Source organism: Peromyscus leucopus, chromosome X (assembly GCF_004664715.2).
Source record: "Peromyscus leucopus breed LL Stock chromosome X, UCI_PerLeu_2.1, whole genome shotgun sequence".
Lineage (NCBI taxonomy): Eukaryota > Metazoa > Chordata > Mammalia > Rodentia > Cricetidae > Peromyscus > Peromyscus leucopus.
Genome location: NC_051083.1, coordinates 18,770,795 through 18,786,924, shown reverse-complemented (window position 1 = coordinate 18,786,924; position 16,130 = coordinate 18,770,795). Strand labels below are relative to the sequence as shown.

At 45.0% G+C, this 16,130-nt stretch overlaps 1 protein-coding gene across 3 annotated transcripts; it reads left to right on the top strand.

Moving 5' to 3' along the window:
• The first annotated feature begins 1,579 nt into the window (after positions 1–1,579).
• LOC114702893 (spindlin-2-like) lies at positions 1,580–3,357 on the top strand. 3 transcript variants are annotated; one of them, XM_037198991.1, is made up of 2 exons: positions 1,580–1,858; positions 2,503–3,357. In XM_037198991.1, exon 2 carries the CDS (start codon positions 2,505–2,507, stop codon positions 3,303–3,305), a length of 801 nt encoding a protein of 266 aa, XP_037054886.1. In that variant the 5' UTR covers positions 1,580–1,858; positions 2,503–2,504; the 3' UTR covers positions 3,306–3,357. The 3 variants fall into 3 exon arrangements, with proteins under 3 accessions (XP_037054886.1, XP_028739343.1, XP_037054887.1); XM_028883510.2 differs by lacking the exon at positions 1,580–1,858 and adding an exon at positions 1,876–2,023; XM_037198992.1 differs by lacking the exon at positions 1,580–1,858 and adding an exon at positions 2,293–2,376.
• Positions 3,358–16,130: the final 12,773 nt, after the last annotated feature.

Below are 16,130 nucleotides of genomic sequence, written 5' to 3'. Positions count from 1 at the left end.
GTATGCAGGCAGACATGGTGCTGGAGAACAGCTGAGAGTTCCATATCTGGATCAGCAGGTAGCAGGGAGAGACAGAAATACTAGACCTGGCTTGAGCATTTACAACCTCAGAACCTGCCCCCAGTGGCACACTTCTTTGAACAAAGCCACATCTACTCCAACAAGGCCACACCTACTCGAACAAGAGCACACCTCCTAATAGTGCCACTCCCTATGGGGTCATTTTTATTCAAACCACCACAGTTAGGACTGCAAGGATAATCATCTCAGGTATAAGCTTTAGCTGTGTGTGACCTTAGAGAAAGTATCGCATAACTGCTGATTGTTGTCTATAAAGACAGAATGAACATTCTCTTACATTGCCATTGGGTATAGACCTCTTTAAAAAAATCAACAGTAGGTTAGTATCTTTAAATGTTGAATCAAAATTATTGCTCTTCTTTTACTATTTAGTCATTATTGTATTGACTTAAAACCAGCTGTGCTGTTAAAATAAATATCTTGTATTTCAGATACCATGAGTACTTATTAAATATTCGTATTATTTATAGGGTGTTGAATCTGTTTATTAGCTTTTTTGCTATTTGATTTTGCTATATTTTACAGTTTTCATTAACCAAATATCAATTCAAGAACAGATTTGATGATGTACAATTTTATAAAAATATTAAATTATTACTCCTATATTTGTTAGAGACCTGGTCTTAATTCACGGATTATAAATTGGTTATTTTTCTTCTCAGAACTTAAGATGTTCCTCGAAGATTTACATTCTGATGAATAAATTTCATTACCAGTTATTGAGGAACTATTCTCCCAAAACTCAGAGATTGAGAGAAAGCTACAGATCACTGCAAAATCAAATTTTACACATCGAAAACGATAACACAATTGAATAAGCAATAATCATACATTAAATAAAAAAGAAAAACTAATTTAAAAACATGAATGTCCTTAGAAATGTCCTTAGAAAGAACTACTAGGAAAAAAGAAAATGAAATAATTTTAATATTTTCCTGTGAGGACTAGGAAATGAAAGATAGAGTTGAAATTATGCTCTTCTTGTCAGTTTCAAGAAATTTACCTAGTGCTCTAGCTATAACCATGATTATTTTTCCATAAAGTGGAAAAGAGGGGGGAAAGGAAAAGAGAAAAGCCCACCCAATTAAAGGTGGGGAAAGGTCAGTCAGTAAAAGTTAGGTAAAGACTAGGTCAAAACCGCAGCCTATATGCTAGCACATATCTCCCTTCAAAGTTTCTCCAATGAAAAGGAAGGCATATTCGTGTACACAGAATAACTTCATGAGGACGATAGCGAAGAGAAAAAGTAAACTGCTGAAAGATGAAAAGCAGATGGAAAGCGTCACTGAAAGGATTGAAATTGAAGAAGGAACCAAGAGAGGGTTCTGGACCAGGTTGACAATGGTTTTGCAAAGACACGGAGGCAGAACTAATTGATCACCCTAAGACTCTCTTAGGGAACAGAAGTTTAAAACTGTGGGTGGGGGTATACAGCAGGAAGCTGATCTCCGGGAAAGGGGAGGGGACTAAGACTGCAGCAGCAGTTGGTGGAATCCCAAGGTGGCAGGGCAGCCGCCTCCAGGAGAGGAAGGCGGAGGGACCCAAGAGCCCACCAACAGCCGGACACCCTCAGCGCCTGCCCCGCCACCCTTCCGGACAGCCCTAGCCCGCGGGCCGGCGGATCCTCCCCTCTCGACTTTGGGGAGCATTACCAAGGCTGGGCGCCTTCGCCACGGGCTTTGAACTAAGGCAGCCGCAAGGTGTCCGATCCCCCCCCCCTCCCGAGCGCGGAACCCTGGACCCCGGCGACAGGACAGGAAGCAAGACGAATTCCTAGGTGGGCGCCCGGAAGGAACGGTGGGGGAGGAGACAGAACGCACAAGAGAAACAGAGTAGCGGTGGGCAGGCGGCACGCTCGGGGAGGAGGTCCGCCGCGGGCGGCAGGGACGGGCGGCGTTAGGAGCCCGGACAGACTGCGGAATGAGCGCGGAGAACCCCGGAGGTGGGTACCCAGAAGCGGCTGGGTAGAGAGCGGGGGCTGTAGCCAGAGGTTGAGCCCCCTCAAGGCACTGAGGTGAGGGGAAGGTGGAGGGAGGAGAGGCGCTTTGCCGCGCTTCTCTGCTCCGCGTCCAAACAGGTTTGTGCCGGTCGCCACGGGGGGGGGGGGGGAGCGGAGGCCAGGGAGCTTGTGGCCACTAGCTGGGTGCAGAGCACAGGGTACAAGAGTCGCCTGTTACAGTGTTCCTGAGTTCCTAATCCTGGCCAGTATCCGCTGCCCCTCTGCCACTCTTCAGCCCTTCCCAAAAGCCCCAGGGAACCCAGGAGAGCACAGCACATCAGCAGGCTTCCAGCCAGGTTTCCAGCATTGTCCTTAGGCTCCTTGGGGGGACAGTTAGGGACCAGCCCCTGGTGTGGAAGCTACAAACAGGAAGAAGTTGGGGTTTTGCTCTTTAGCTGTTTCTTCTGTTTCCCCCTCCACAGCCATGGACCCAGGACCCAGCGCCCTGAATTCTGTGACCCTGGAGGACAGAGAACAAGAAACCTGCACCGCTGCAGGACTCCACACCGACACCACCGAGACTGCAAAGCAGACCAAGAAAAAAGCTGCTCAGAAGAGGCAGAGGAGCAGATCTTCATCCCCGGCCGAAAGAAACATCGTGGGCTGCAGAATTTCTCACGGGTGGAAGGAAGGGGATGAGCCTGTCACCCAATGGAGAGGAACTGTTTTGAAGCAGGTGCCCATAAAGCCCTCTCTGTATCTGGTGAAATATGATGGAATTGACTGTGTGTATGGGCTCGAACTCCATAAAGATCAGAGGATCTTGGCCCTTAAAGTTCTGTCTGACCCTGTAGAACCATTCCAAGTCCCAGATCCGAGCCTTGCAGATAGCATCATTGGCAAGGCAGTAGAGCACTTATTTGAGAGTGAGCGTGGCACTAAGGATGAATGGAAGGGTATGGTTCTGGCCCAAGCGCCTATCTTGAATGCCTGGTTTTATATTACCTATGAGCGAGACCCAATTCTGTACATGTACCAGCTTCTGGAAGACTATAAGGAGGGTGACCTCCGTGTCGTGCCGGAGCTCAATGAGGATCCTCCACTAGATGGGGACCCGGAACTTATGCATGGTCTGATAGGCAAAATTGTAGAGTACACCAGAGATGATGGGTCCAAAAGGGTGGGCATGGTGATTCACCAAGTCGAAGCACAGCCGTCTGTGTGTTTTATCAAATTTCACGATGATTTTCACATATATGTCTATGACTTGGTGAAAAATTTTTAATTGTTTGGCAAAGTTTTGCCACAAATGTGGAAATAAAGTTGTAATTTCTACACATGCAGTGGCTGCTTCTTTTGGGTGTATAGGGAGTTCACTGGGCATAAGGGTTGTCCTGACCAACAGGCATTTCTGTGGGAAAGCTGTCGTAGGCATTTTGCCTTGGGGAAAAGTCTGGGTGTGTTTGGTGGGTGGAGCAGGGAAGGATGGAACAGCTGTCCGTTCAGCCAGTGAGAGAAGTGAGCTGGTATCACAATCAGTCATCTAAAAATGGAATGGGACTTAGCTGGTCTGGTCTTGGGGGGAGGAGGAGAAGGAACAAGAGATGGGCTGTGGAGGAGGGGACTGCCTAGGGAGAGGTGGAGGGGAGCAGAATGAGAGAGGGGCTCCCTGGGGGAGGGACAGAGTGAAGGAAGGAACATGGATTGGGAAGGGAGGGAGGGATAAGAGAGGGAAGCCTTCTGGCACCTTCTGGCTTTCAGGAATCCAGAAGAACTCCTGTAGAAGAACACACACACAGTAGTGTAAGAGGTACACAGGAAGGGAGGCAAAGTCTGCCAGGCAGGGAGGGCCCTGAGAAGAGGCTCTGGGACTCGGGAGGCCAGAGGATCCATGCATAGGTGATAGAGACACTAAAGGAGGTAACTGGGGGAGAAACCATTCCAAAGGAATGGCCTCCTGACACATGCACATTCTTCTGGCTGGCTGTCCATGGTGGCAATGGTTACCTGTCAAACAAAGCACATGCTTTGGAGGGTCACCTAAAGGCCTTTCGGCAGGGACGACTCAGACAATAAAACCAACGGTCAACTTTGTATCTACCTATCAGGCTTGTCTGCTTTCAGAGAGTCGGACACAGTCTGAAGTCTAAGCAAACTAACAAGAGTTCCTGGCTAGCTCTGGGCAAAGGGCAAGCTCTTTCTTTGGGAAAATGGATCCTTGGTGAATCCAGGAATAGCAATCCTGTCACTGTCCTTCCTCTTGCTGGAATAGTCCTTGCCTTCCTGAGGGGAGGATCATCTGATGATTGTGCCTCTTGTCTCCACGGTATAGAGAGAACTTGGCTGTCCATGCACTGTCCCAGCTGCCTGAAGCCACAGGTGGCTCCATTCAGTGTCCAGGCAAAGGGACACTGCCCTTCCTTAGGCATCCCATTCTAGACTCAGCAAAGCCTTTAGCAACTGACACCTTCTAGTACCTCCTGCCCAACCCAGCTCCTCCTTCCTCCTTAAACTCACAGCTCACCTGGATGGAGATTTATGCACCTCTCTTTTGGGAGAGGCTGGTATAACCACCAAGGGCAAGGGATAGGGCTGGGAATTGTGGCTTTGCCTAAGTAATTCCTTTGGCTGTACACTGCCACTTGGAAGGGCTGTGCTTTGCAGAAAGAGGAATTGGCATTGCCAGTAAAGTGCTTCACAAATGTGGAGTCCAGGACATGGGTCTTTGACCTCCTCTACTGTGTGTTGTCATTCTCCTTCCTTCCAAAGTCCCTCTGAGAACACTGTGTGTGTTCTGCCTCCTCCTCACCTGCTGCCTCCCAAGAGAAGAGTGTTTCTGGTTCCTGCTGCTGAGGTCTTCCTAAAGCCACACATGGAGGAAGCAAGGATCTCCCAGACATTGAAAGAAGGTGTCAAATCTCATTGATGCTCACCACCTAGAAAGCATTGGCTGTAGGCTGATGGCCTCAGGAATGACACAAGACAAGCACACCTCACCAGGGCAGCTTTAGTTTTCTTTCCTACATCATGTGGTTTTGCTCAGCCAACACCAGCAGTTCCTGCGGGGACCATTTCCCCTTGCTTCTTGTTTTGTGTTTGTGTTTGTGTTTCTGTTGTGTTCCTCAACCAGTTAGGCTTTTGATAAGTTCATATCACATAAACACCTTGGAATAGGAACCACGTCCCAACAAGGATACAAGCATCCTGGTGTGAGGAAGGGTTCATGTCCTCTTAACCTTGGAAATGTCTGAGTTGGCCATGCCTCCAGTTGTTCTGCTTCACTGGAAAAATGCAGGTCCCTGTCCTCCTGGGAGCTGCACCTGTAGCTGTACGGCTAGGTCCAGGGATACTTGTCTGATTTCACATGATTGATCCCACAGATTCTCCCATCATTTGTTTTTACCTTAGTCCCATAAACACTTTGGGTGGGCTCTGCCAGGCACTGTTCTGGACACAGCTGAGAGCATGTGCAGCTAGCTAGTCAACAGATCTTATCCTCATGGAATTTTCTTTGTACTGCAGCAGATGCAGGGGATGCGCAGTAGCCAGGGAGTTCATGAGTCAGTATGAAGCATTTTCATATTGATATGTGATAAGAAAGGACACACCGAGGCTGGTTTGGAGAAAATGAATTTCCAGGGAAAATGCTCTTTTTAGAGAAGCAGAGTGGCCAGGAAAGGCCTCGTGGAGCCTCTGGGTTTGGAAAGAAAACGTGAAGGTAGTGAGTGTGGCCCTTGAGCAGCAGTCAAGGAGAGTGTGCATTCCAGGTAGAGTGATGGCAGTTGCTGAAGCTCAGTGGCCAGAGAAGACCTGCTGGGTTTGAGGAGAAGCAGCCAGGATGGCAGTATGGTTGGAACTGCTGGAGGGAGATAGAGAACTGTGGGAGGTGATCTCAGAGAAGCCACAGGGGCCTCAGAGAGCATAAAGCCCTGCAGGTCACAGCCTCTACAGGGAAGTTTGCTTTTACCTTGACTGAGAGAGGGAGATCGTTGGGCATGTAAAGCAGAAGTGCAGCATGATTTGTGTTATATTTTAACAGGCACACTCTGGCACTGCCAGATAATCGTCTCTAAGCTCTTGGAAATTGGAGCAGAAAAATCAAATATACCAATTTGAAGTTGTGAGTAGATGAGAACACATTTTACACATAAGAATCTTGTTTCATAATGGACTTAGTTACTCTTTTTTTTTCTTTTTTCTTTTCTTCTGAGACAGGGTTTCTCTGTGTGGCTTTGCCCCTTTCCTGGATCTTACTATGTAGAGCAGACTGGCCTCGAACTCACAGAGATCCTCCTGCCTCTGCCTCCTGAGTGCTGGGGTTAAAGGCGTGGACCACCACCGCCCGACAGATATCCTTTTTTGTTGTTTTTGTTTGTTTGTTTGTTTGTTTTTTAGACAGGGTTTCTCTGTGTACCTTTGGAGCCTGTCCTGGATCTTCCTCTGTAGCCCAGGCTGGCCTTGACTCACAGAGATCCTCCTGGCTCTTCCTCCAGAGTGCTGGGATTAAAGGCATGCACCACCACTCCCTGACAGACCTTAGATATTCTTGGAGATAGCAATTACTCAAAGGTTTTTCTTTCTCAGTGGCATTTAGGGTTCTTGGCTCACTCAGCGAGGTCTTTATGTCAAATATAATCCTGTGTGCACTAGTGATGAGTCATTTATTAGTATTTAGATGCTTACTCAGAAGAGCATTCCATGCTGGCAATGTACCCTTGGAGGAATGGAAAGCTGAGCCAAAGTAATGTAAATTCTCTGGAGCAATATGACCTTTGTGAATACACTGCTAATCCTAGTGTCTAAAGCCTGTGAGAAAATTAAAGATCCTATCTTGCTACCTCAAGTGTGTTTGTTATTGGAAATGGAATTGGCTCTGATAAACTCATAGGGAGTGGCACTACTAGGAGGTGTGCCCTTGTTGGAAGAGTAAGTATGTCACTGTGTGAGTGGGCTTTGAGGTCTCATATATGACCAAGCCACACCCAGTACCTCAGTCCACTTCCTGTTGCCTTGTGACCAAGTTGTAGCCAGCAGCACCATGTCTGCCTGCACGCTGCCATGCTCCCTGCCATGATGAGAATGGACTGAACCTCTGAATTCTAAGCTACCACCTCAATTGAATGCTTTGCCTTCTAAGAGTTGCTGTGGTCATGGTGTCTTTCACAGCAATAGAAACCTTAACCCAGACACCAAATTATGATTAATATCTCTAATACATTTTCTGCTGTGTCAACCAAGTCCATTGGAGGATAAAAATCTTAACACACAGCCAGGCTTGGTACGACCTTAATCCCAGCACTTGGGAGGCAGATGCAGGTGGATCTCTGTGATTTCGAGGTCAGCCTCATCTACAAAGCAAGTTCCATGACAGCCATGACTGTAACACACAGTAAGCCTGTCTCAAAAAACAAACACAAAAACAAAAAAATCTACATTCTTCATGGGAAGTATTTAGCTATGGCTGCTGAATGAAATCCTTTTCTAAAGTTAAACTACACGCTGTCAGCAATTAGGACTTTACCTCCTGCTATAAAGTAATAAGTAATATGGGAAATATGTATAGTTCAGTCTGATAAGGCACACAGAGTCAAAAGTAATCGTCAGGTCCTTCCTTCCAAAGGCCCAGAGCAGTTTGCCCCGTATGTCCTCTGATTCCATCCTTTCTTCACCTCAACCACAGTAGTTGTCAGGGGGAAAACGGTTATAAATTGGAGCCTTGGGCCCTTTGTTCAATGCCATATAAACCCTTTAAGTAGGTTGGGCTTTGACTGTCATGGCTCTGTTAGGCACGGATCTCTAGCTACCAGACTTTGGAGGCAAAGGCTACTGGAGGCATTTGGAAGTTGTGCCACATTTACAGTGATAATCAACATGATTTTAGGCAGTTATACGCACATTAAGTGACACTTCCACATCAGAATGCATCTTACACAAACTACGAACTGTTGCCCCATGAGCATAGTGATTGTGGAACCTTGCTTAAAGCCTCCCTGTCTCTTCTTGTTGGTCCACCACAAAGAAAACCGATTCTCAGGAAGAGAAAGGAAAAAAATGAAATTCTTTATATAATACTCAATGAAGGTACCGGTAGTAAGAATAAAGGTTTTGACCCTTCTAAGCTTTATCAAATCTCTAACAGGAGCTGAAGCCTTGTAGCAGATTGCCAAATTCATGCCTGTTGTGGCCTGAGCTGTTGCAGATATCATGACCTTAAGCCCGTTCTAGAAATTGATGGCACGTGAAACACAGTTTTGAACATTCATCATACATTCCTTTTTATACTATTGCCTCCTGTGGATTAATTGTTTTCATTCACATAACAAGAACTGTAATATGACTCAATTGGCCTTGTTTTTTTTAATTGCCTTAGTGGAAGCATGCTTTAAAAAAAAACGTGTTTGTTGTCCCTTTCAAGGAAATTCAAACCCAGGCTCTTCTATTTACAAGACTACTGGCTAGTCATTGATTCACAAAATTTGGGCTAAACACTTGAGTCTGTCTCATTGATGTCCAGTCTGAACTGAAACCTGAGAGTGTCCTTTGGCTTGTGCACGTTAAATCTCATTAGGATAATATATGTAGAGTTAAAAGCATTTTCATAACTGAGTGTTCTCAGTGACCACAACTTAAGGCTGTTTTCACAGGTCTGTGTCATAGTCCACTTGATCAGAGGTTCTCAAACTGTGGGTCATGGCCCTTGGAAGTCAAATGACCCTTTCACAGGGGTCAAATATCAGATATCCTACAGATCAGATATTTAGAGCATGATTCATAACCGTAACAAAACTATGGTTATGAAGTACCAATGAAAATCGTTTTACGGTTGGAGGTCCCTACTGACTGTCAAAATAAACATCCAAGTGCACAGTTGTATTCCTGTTGCAGTTTATTGCTAGATGCCAGACTTATCAATCTTTCCAAACCCTGTCTACAAGGGAGAGTTGCCACTTTTCATGAGCCATTTCCTCTCCCATAATGACTAGCACATTGACTATGCTAGATTTTATTTTATCTCCTCTAGTGCTTGCTGGTTATGCCTTACCGCTACTAAAATTTCTTTAGATCAGTGTTGTTGATCCAATCTACTGAGCCAACTCTGGATACAATACCAAAGTCATTAATGCCAACACCACCATCAATTTATACTGTGATGCCATTTTCCAAATGTGTAGCTTGAATCTTAGTAACTTGGATCTTGCTGTGATAAAACATCATGATAAAGTTAATTTAAAAAAAAATTGAGTTTATGTTTCCAGAGAGTCCATGATGCTGAAGTGGAGGTCGCAGCAACTGAGGCCAAAGAGCAACAGACCTGCATAGCTGCACCACAACTCATGTAGTAAGTCCACCAACTAAGGACCCAATAGTCAAATGCTTGAGACTCTAGGGTGCTGTGGATATTGCTCTATGTAAATAAAACACTGATGGCCAGTGACCAGGCAGGAAGTAGGTTGCCAGGCAGGAAGTAGGTTGGACAGGAGAGAGGAGAATTCTGGGAAGCGGAAGGTTGAGGGGGGAGACACTACAGCCACCTTGAGGAGAAGCAATATGTAAAGACTCTGGTAAGCCACCAGCCACGTGGCAAGGTATAGATTTATAGAAATGGGTTAATTTAAGATAAAAGAACAGTTAGCAAGAAGCCTGCCACGGCCATACAGTTTATAAGTGACATAAGCGTCTGAGTGATTATTTTATAAGTGGATTGTGGGACTGCGGGGCTTGGGGAACCTGGAGAGAAGCCCTCCAGCAACACTAGGGAAAAGTTTTAACCACCACATTCTTATTTAAATGCCACATGTGTTTTCTGTGCCATTATATGTTTGAAGTATATGATCTGCTTTTTGATTTTGATTTTACAGGGTATTACAGTTAAGAGACTGCATAAGGCAGGGCCATGGTGGCCCACACCTTTAATCCTACAACTTGGGATGCAGAGGCAGGAGAATCCCTCCTAAAAACTACAGGAATGGAGTAAGAATTCAGTTGACTATGGTAAAGGTATACCTAGAAGAATCAAGGAAAAAGCCAAATCTCAGGGGGTTTTTTTGGTGTTCTAAGGCTTTTAATATATCAGCTATTTCCTATTATGAATTTCATGTGCGCTTTCATGATTTCCCCAAGAATTTCCAACAGTGTATTTTATCCAAAATACCTCTCAAGCCTCTAAGGCCAAAATCACAGACTGAAAACGCATTTCAGACCAACTGCTGATCTCCTGAATTAAGGAGACACTACCTACGTCAGGCATAAGTTAGGAACATAGCTTTGTTTATGGTCCAAATTAAGCTCAGTCTAGAGCTTCCCTTTTGACATTTAACTTAGAACAAACGTGTTTTTTTTTTTTGCATACTAGGTACATCAAGCTGTGACACAGCTGTCTAGAGATCCCTGCCCTGCCAGTAAACGACATAGCTGAGTTACTGACACAGTTAAAGCCCCAAAGAAATATAAACAGCTTTATTTTACTCATGACTTATACTAACATTATAGTGTACTAACATTTTACCTAACCACTTCTAGGAATGTAGTTTGAGTACATAAAATCCCTTTTTCTGATTTATTAACTGATTTTAGCTCTTAGTTGAACCTCCTCCTTTACCACTCCCCTTTTGGGTTGTAAAAGAAAGCCTGACAGTCACTGCCTGAGGAAAACTCTTATCTGCCTTGATGACCCTGTAAGAATTCAAGCCTGGCAACCTTGTCTTAGCCAGAGCATTGCTATTGCATGGGTATATAACTGTAAACCTCAGAGATTTGGAGGACGAGGACTAGAAGGATGAGATGGAAGATGAGATAAGAGCCAGATGGGGAAGAACTAGATGGGGAAGAATTAGATGTGAAAGATCAAGGTGGGGCAGAACTAAGATGAAGGAATTAAGATAGTGCATAGAGGGAAAGGAGCTAAGTAAGAGAGCAGAACAGAAGCTGTGTAGCAAGAGAGCTGACTCAGAAAAATAAAGTGAATGAACTAAAGCGTTTTGTGTACATAGATTCATTTAATATCATCAAAAATTACATTTTCAGCTGGTTGAAGATTCTTCCAAAGACCCTGGGAAAGGGCTATCGAGGGGCTGGACCCCAATAGTCCTCGATAGATCCCTGAGTTCCAGGCCAGCATAGTCTACTGAGTAAGTTCCGGGACAGCCAGGGCTCCACAGAGAAACTCTGGGAAATTGTAGCTTTATATGTCTATAAAAACCAAACTTTAAAAAAAAGGAGAGATTGCATGAATCACTGAAGACACTTTGAACTTTGAACTTTTAAACAGAGTTGAGACTGTGATAGACTATGGGGAAATTTAAAGTTGGACTAAATGCATTTTGCATTATGATATTGTTACAAGCTTATGAGGGCCAGGGAGTAGAATGTGGTGGTTTGAAAAATGGTACCCATAGGCCCATAGGAAGTGGTATTATTAGGAGGTATGGCTTTGTTGGAGTAGGTGTGGCTTTGTTGGAGGAAGTGTGCCACTGGAGACAGGCTTTGAGGTTCCAGATGCTCTAGCCAGGCCTAGTGTTTTGTCTCCTCCTGCTACCTGGGGATCCAGATGTAGAACTCTCAGCTCCTTCTCCAGCACCATGTCTGCCTGCATGCTGCCATGCTTCCCACCATGACAATAATGGATTAAACCTCTGAACTGTAAGGCAGGCCCAATTAAATGTTTTCCTTTATAAGAGTTGCCAAGGTCATGGTGTGTCTTCACAGCAATGAACCCCTAACCAAGACACAAACAAAAAGTGAAAGAGGGCCTTAAACTGACATTTAAAAAATAAGTCATGCTGGGTGGTGGTGGCACACGCCTTTAATCCCAACACTAGGGAGTCAGAGGCAGCCAGATAATTGTGAGTTCAAGGCCAACCTGCTCTACAGAGCAAGTTCTGGTACAACCAGGGTTACACAGAGAAACCCTGCCTCAGAAAAAAAAAGCCATAAGCTTATTCTGATTTTTACTCTTTAAACATTTCCTTTAGAATGGATACAGTTTCTTAGGGAACAAACACCTGTGGAGTTCTTGCTCAATTATTAGACTTCATGGACTTACGAAGTGGCTCAGTGAGTAAAGGCATTCGCCTCCCTGTGACTCATGTGCTGGAAGGAGAGAAGGATTCTTGCAAGTTGTCCTCTGACTGTTGTTAGTATTCTGACCCACCCCATGGAGACCCACCCGGCATCCTAATGTCATCTCACATTAAAGCCCCCTCTTAAGAGGAAAAACCCCTCCCCCTCCTCTCACCAGAGGTAGCATGCACCTCTCTCTTTCTCTCCTTCTCTTTCTCTCTCCTTTCTCCTTCCCTCCATTAGCTCTACCCTCCCTCCAAAATAAATTTGCCATGTGGATGTTATGTCTGCTGTGTGAGTAATGCCCACCGTCTGCCCACTGTAGGGCACCTTGGCTGCAAAACCCACCAAGGCCTTCTAAGTGCCACATCATTACATTGGTGTCATAACTCAGATAGGCCCTCCTGGCAGCCCCTCGCATGCCAGGATTCTGGACACAGTCTACCCACAACAGGCTCTAGCTCACCGGATGGCTCACCACCCCATTCACCAGCAGCAATATTGTAAGTTTCAATTGAGTTTTTACACTCCCTCTGGAGCTGCACACAGCTTCTTTATGCCTTTCTGGCTTTTGCAACATGATACCTGACCTTTTCCTATGGATGTGATTCCCTCTTGGAGCTCGGTTTTCGTTCTTGCCTCCTCAAAAATCCTAGTATTAGGTGCGGAGACTTCTGGCTTAGCCAGGCTAAGTGGACCCATGTTGAGTGTGGCAACAATCCTCTTTGACGGCTTGGTCCTCATTCTGTCCCCCCTCTAGCCTTGAGGACACTCATGGCTACAGGCTGTAGGAATTCCTTTCCCCCATCTCATCCATGGGAACCATGCATTTTCAGAACATGTATGACTTCAGTGAGTGATCAGGGCCTGCCCCCACTCTGGCATGGTCTTTCATTCCTTTCCTCCCTCAAACCTCTTCCACTAACTCTACTGAATGTGGTGTGTCTGCTTGCCAAATGGTACCCACTTACTTGCCTCAATCCGCAGCAGATCTGCTCCTTCCTGCCTGTAAGAAGCCTGCTTTCTATTTCACTGACAGCTTTGCCTTCCATTCAATACTTGGGTCTCTGGCAGAGCTACCTGCCTCTGACCTCCCATCACGTGGTCAGGCAGGCACATCTTGACTAAGGTCAAAGACAGACAGGCCATATGGCTCCATCACCATATTTGATAAGATCAATCACATGGTCAGGCAGATGCCATCTTGGCTAAGGTCAAGAGGGACAGGTCATATGACCTCACCGCCATCTTTACCAAGGGCAGCAAAATACACTTCCTATCCATGGCTCAAGCAGGGTACCCAATGCTCAGGCCATCTGTACGTGGGCAGGGTGAGTGGGTAGTCAGGAAATCTCTGCCTCATGCTGACACATTGTTTTATGATTGTTTTACAGGGCCGAGGACTTGAGCCTCCAGTTGTGGCCTGGTGTTCCTCCGCTATACTCATGTGGGAAGGGCCCAGAATTTTCTTCACCTGTCTATTCCTGAGGATGGTATTTTTTCCATCTTGTGGTCTTCCTTGCCCAATTACTAAGACCATGGCCTGAAGGCTCCAAACAATTTCATAAATTTTAACTTTTGTGTCTAGTCTATCTGCTTCAGCAAGTTTCCACATCCAAGTGTCAATTGCTACAATCTGCTCCAATGGATCACTAACTCTAGTCTTGCTGAAGGCTGATGTGATGTGGACCAGTCCAACCAAATGTAATTGTTCCCTGTCTCTACAAGCCAGGTCAGATGACCACATGCTTCTGATAAATACTCCATTCCCTGGGTTCCCTCTTTACCTTTGACTGGACTTTCAGCCTCCCTGGGCTCTTACTACCTGTGCTCTGCTTCAGCTTGAAGCAGTTATGGAAGAGACTACATCATCCTGTGTTCCCTGTTCACAAAGGCTAAGTTAAAGGTAAAAGCCCTGACAAAGGTGACAAAGTGGCTACCTAATGCCAACTGATACACCAGGAAACTGGACCCAATATTGTCAGTTAATGGATTTATTAACTAAAATGGTTCTGCAATAAGATAAGACACTTGACCTTCTTTATGCAGAACCAAAGAAGTACTATATGACTTTAAGAAACTATTATTTCTATATAAATCATTCAGGATTATAATCTGGCTGTACTCAAAGATCAGAACTACAGGACCTTAAAAATGGTAATAGAACTAGTGAATGCTAACTAACATATGAGGAAGAAGTGGAAAACTTACTATAAATACACTTAATACTTCTCTATTTTTCTGTATTTGTCAGAAGTTCTTTTTTCCCTTTTCTTTTTTCCAAGACAAGGTTTTTCTGTACAGCCTTGGCTGTCCTTTTGCTTGGTTTTGTTTGTTTGTTTGTTTGTTTTGTTTTGTTTTTAACAAAACTTGGATATAGGTTTTGCTGTATGTCTTACTAATCTGTTTTCTGCTTCATTAGTTTCTGCAAATTCTAGTTGCTTCCTTTTAAGTTTCTTCAGGCAATAATTTCTAGTTAAATTTTAATGGGAATAGCCATGGAAATTTCCCATTGAGTAGAGTGCTGGCTATTATAAACACTTTTTAGCATGTTAGGTTTTTTATTGTTATTTCGTTTTGTATTTTTTTTTTTGCGGGTTTTGTTTTGTTTTGAGACAGGATCTCACTGTGTATCTCTGACTGTCCTGGAACTCACTATACAGACCAGTGTAGCCTCAAACTCAAAGAGATCCACCTGCATCTGCCTTCTGAGTGCTGAGATTAAAGGCATGCACCAACATGGCCTGACTCCTGTTAGATTCTTTTTTTTTTTTCATTTCATTCTTCTTTATTTTTCACTTTGTGTTTCTTTTCTTTTCTGTTTTAATTTCTTTATTTTTTCCACATTTTCAGCTCCCTCCTCTCCTCCAAGTCCCTCCCCCGACAACCCCACTGTTTAAACCACCCCCCAATCCACTTCTCCTCTGTTTCTGTTCAGGAAAGGGCAGGTCTCCCATGCGTCCCATGGGTATCAACAAAGCATGGCATATCAAGTTGCAGTAAGACTAAGCACCTCCCCTTGTATTAAGGATGGACAAGGCAACCCAGTATGAGGAACAGGATCCCAAAAGCCAGCCAAAGCATTAAGGAGAGCCCCTGCTCTCACTGTTAGGAGTCTCACAAGAGGACTAAGCTATACAACTGTAACATATAAGCAGAGTGTCTAGGTCAGTCCCTTGTAGGTTCCCTGGCTGTCAGTTCAGTTTCTGTGAGCCCCTAATGAGCCCAGGTTAGTTGATTCTGTGAGTTTTCTTGTGGTGTCCTTGACCCCTCTGGCTCCCACAATCCTTTCTCCTCTTCTGCAGGATTCCCCAAGCTCCACCAAATGTTTTTGCTGTGGGTCTCTGCAACTGTTTCCATCAGTTGCTGGATGTTGCTTCTCTGATAATTGAGCTAGGCACCAATATGGAGATGTCCAGTTCAGGTCCCTATTTCTAGGAGTCTTAGCTGGGGTCATCTTTGTAGATTCCTGGGAGATTTCCTTGCACCAGGTTTTTACCTAAACCCGAAATGTCCCCCCCCATCTCCATTAGTCTCTTTCAGTACTCTCCCCCAATGCCCTCCAACCTGCCCTCCTACACTCACTAAATCTCTTCTATTTCCCCTTCCAAGGGAGATCCAGGCATTCCCCCATGAACCCTCCTTATTACCTAGTCTCTCTGGGCCTGTGGACTGTAGCATAGTTATTCTTTGTTTTACAGCTAATATTCACTTATGAGTGAGTACATAACCTGTTTGTCTTTCTGGGTCTGGGTTACCTCACTCAGGATGATTTTTTTTCTTTTTCTTTTTAAGAAACAAGATGTATTTACATTGGACAAGACAAGACAACAGAAAGATTAAAGGGCCCCAAGAGAAGACACGGAAATCAGAGACCTTCTAAAAGCTCTAGTTATATCTGCAGAGGACCTAATGCAGACCCGTATAGGACCTGTGCATGCTGCTTCAGCCTCTGTGAGCCCATTTGAGCTTTTCTCAGCTGTTTTAGATGGCCATGTTCTCCTGGTGTCCTCAGTCCCCTCCATCTTCCCCAATCCTCTACTCTTCTTCA

What these genes read in the sequence shown, in the direction of transcription:
- LOC114702893 (XM_028883510.2), top strand. Translation starts at nt 2,002, where the DNA reads ATGAGCGCGGAGAACCCCGGAG. An exon ending in GAGCGCGGAGAACCCCGGAG is followed by an intron (nt 2,024 to 2,502) that starts GTGGGTACCCAG and finishes CCCCCTCCACAG; the next exon opens with CCATGGACCCAGGACCCAGC.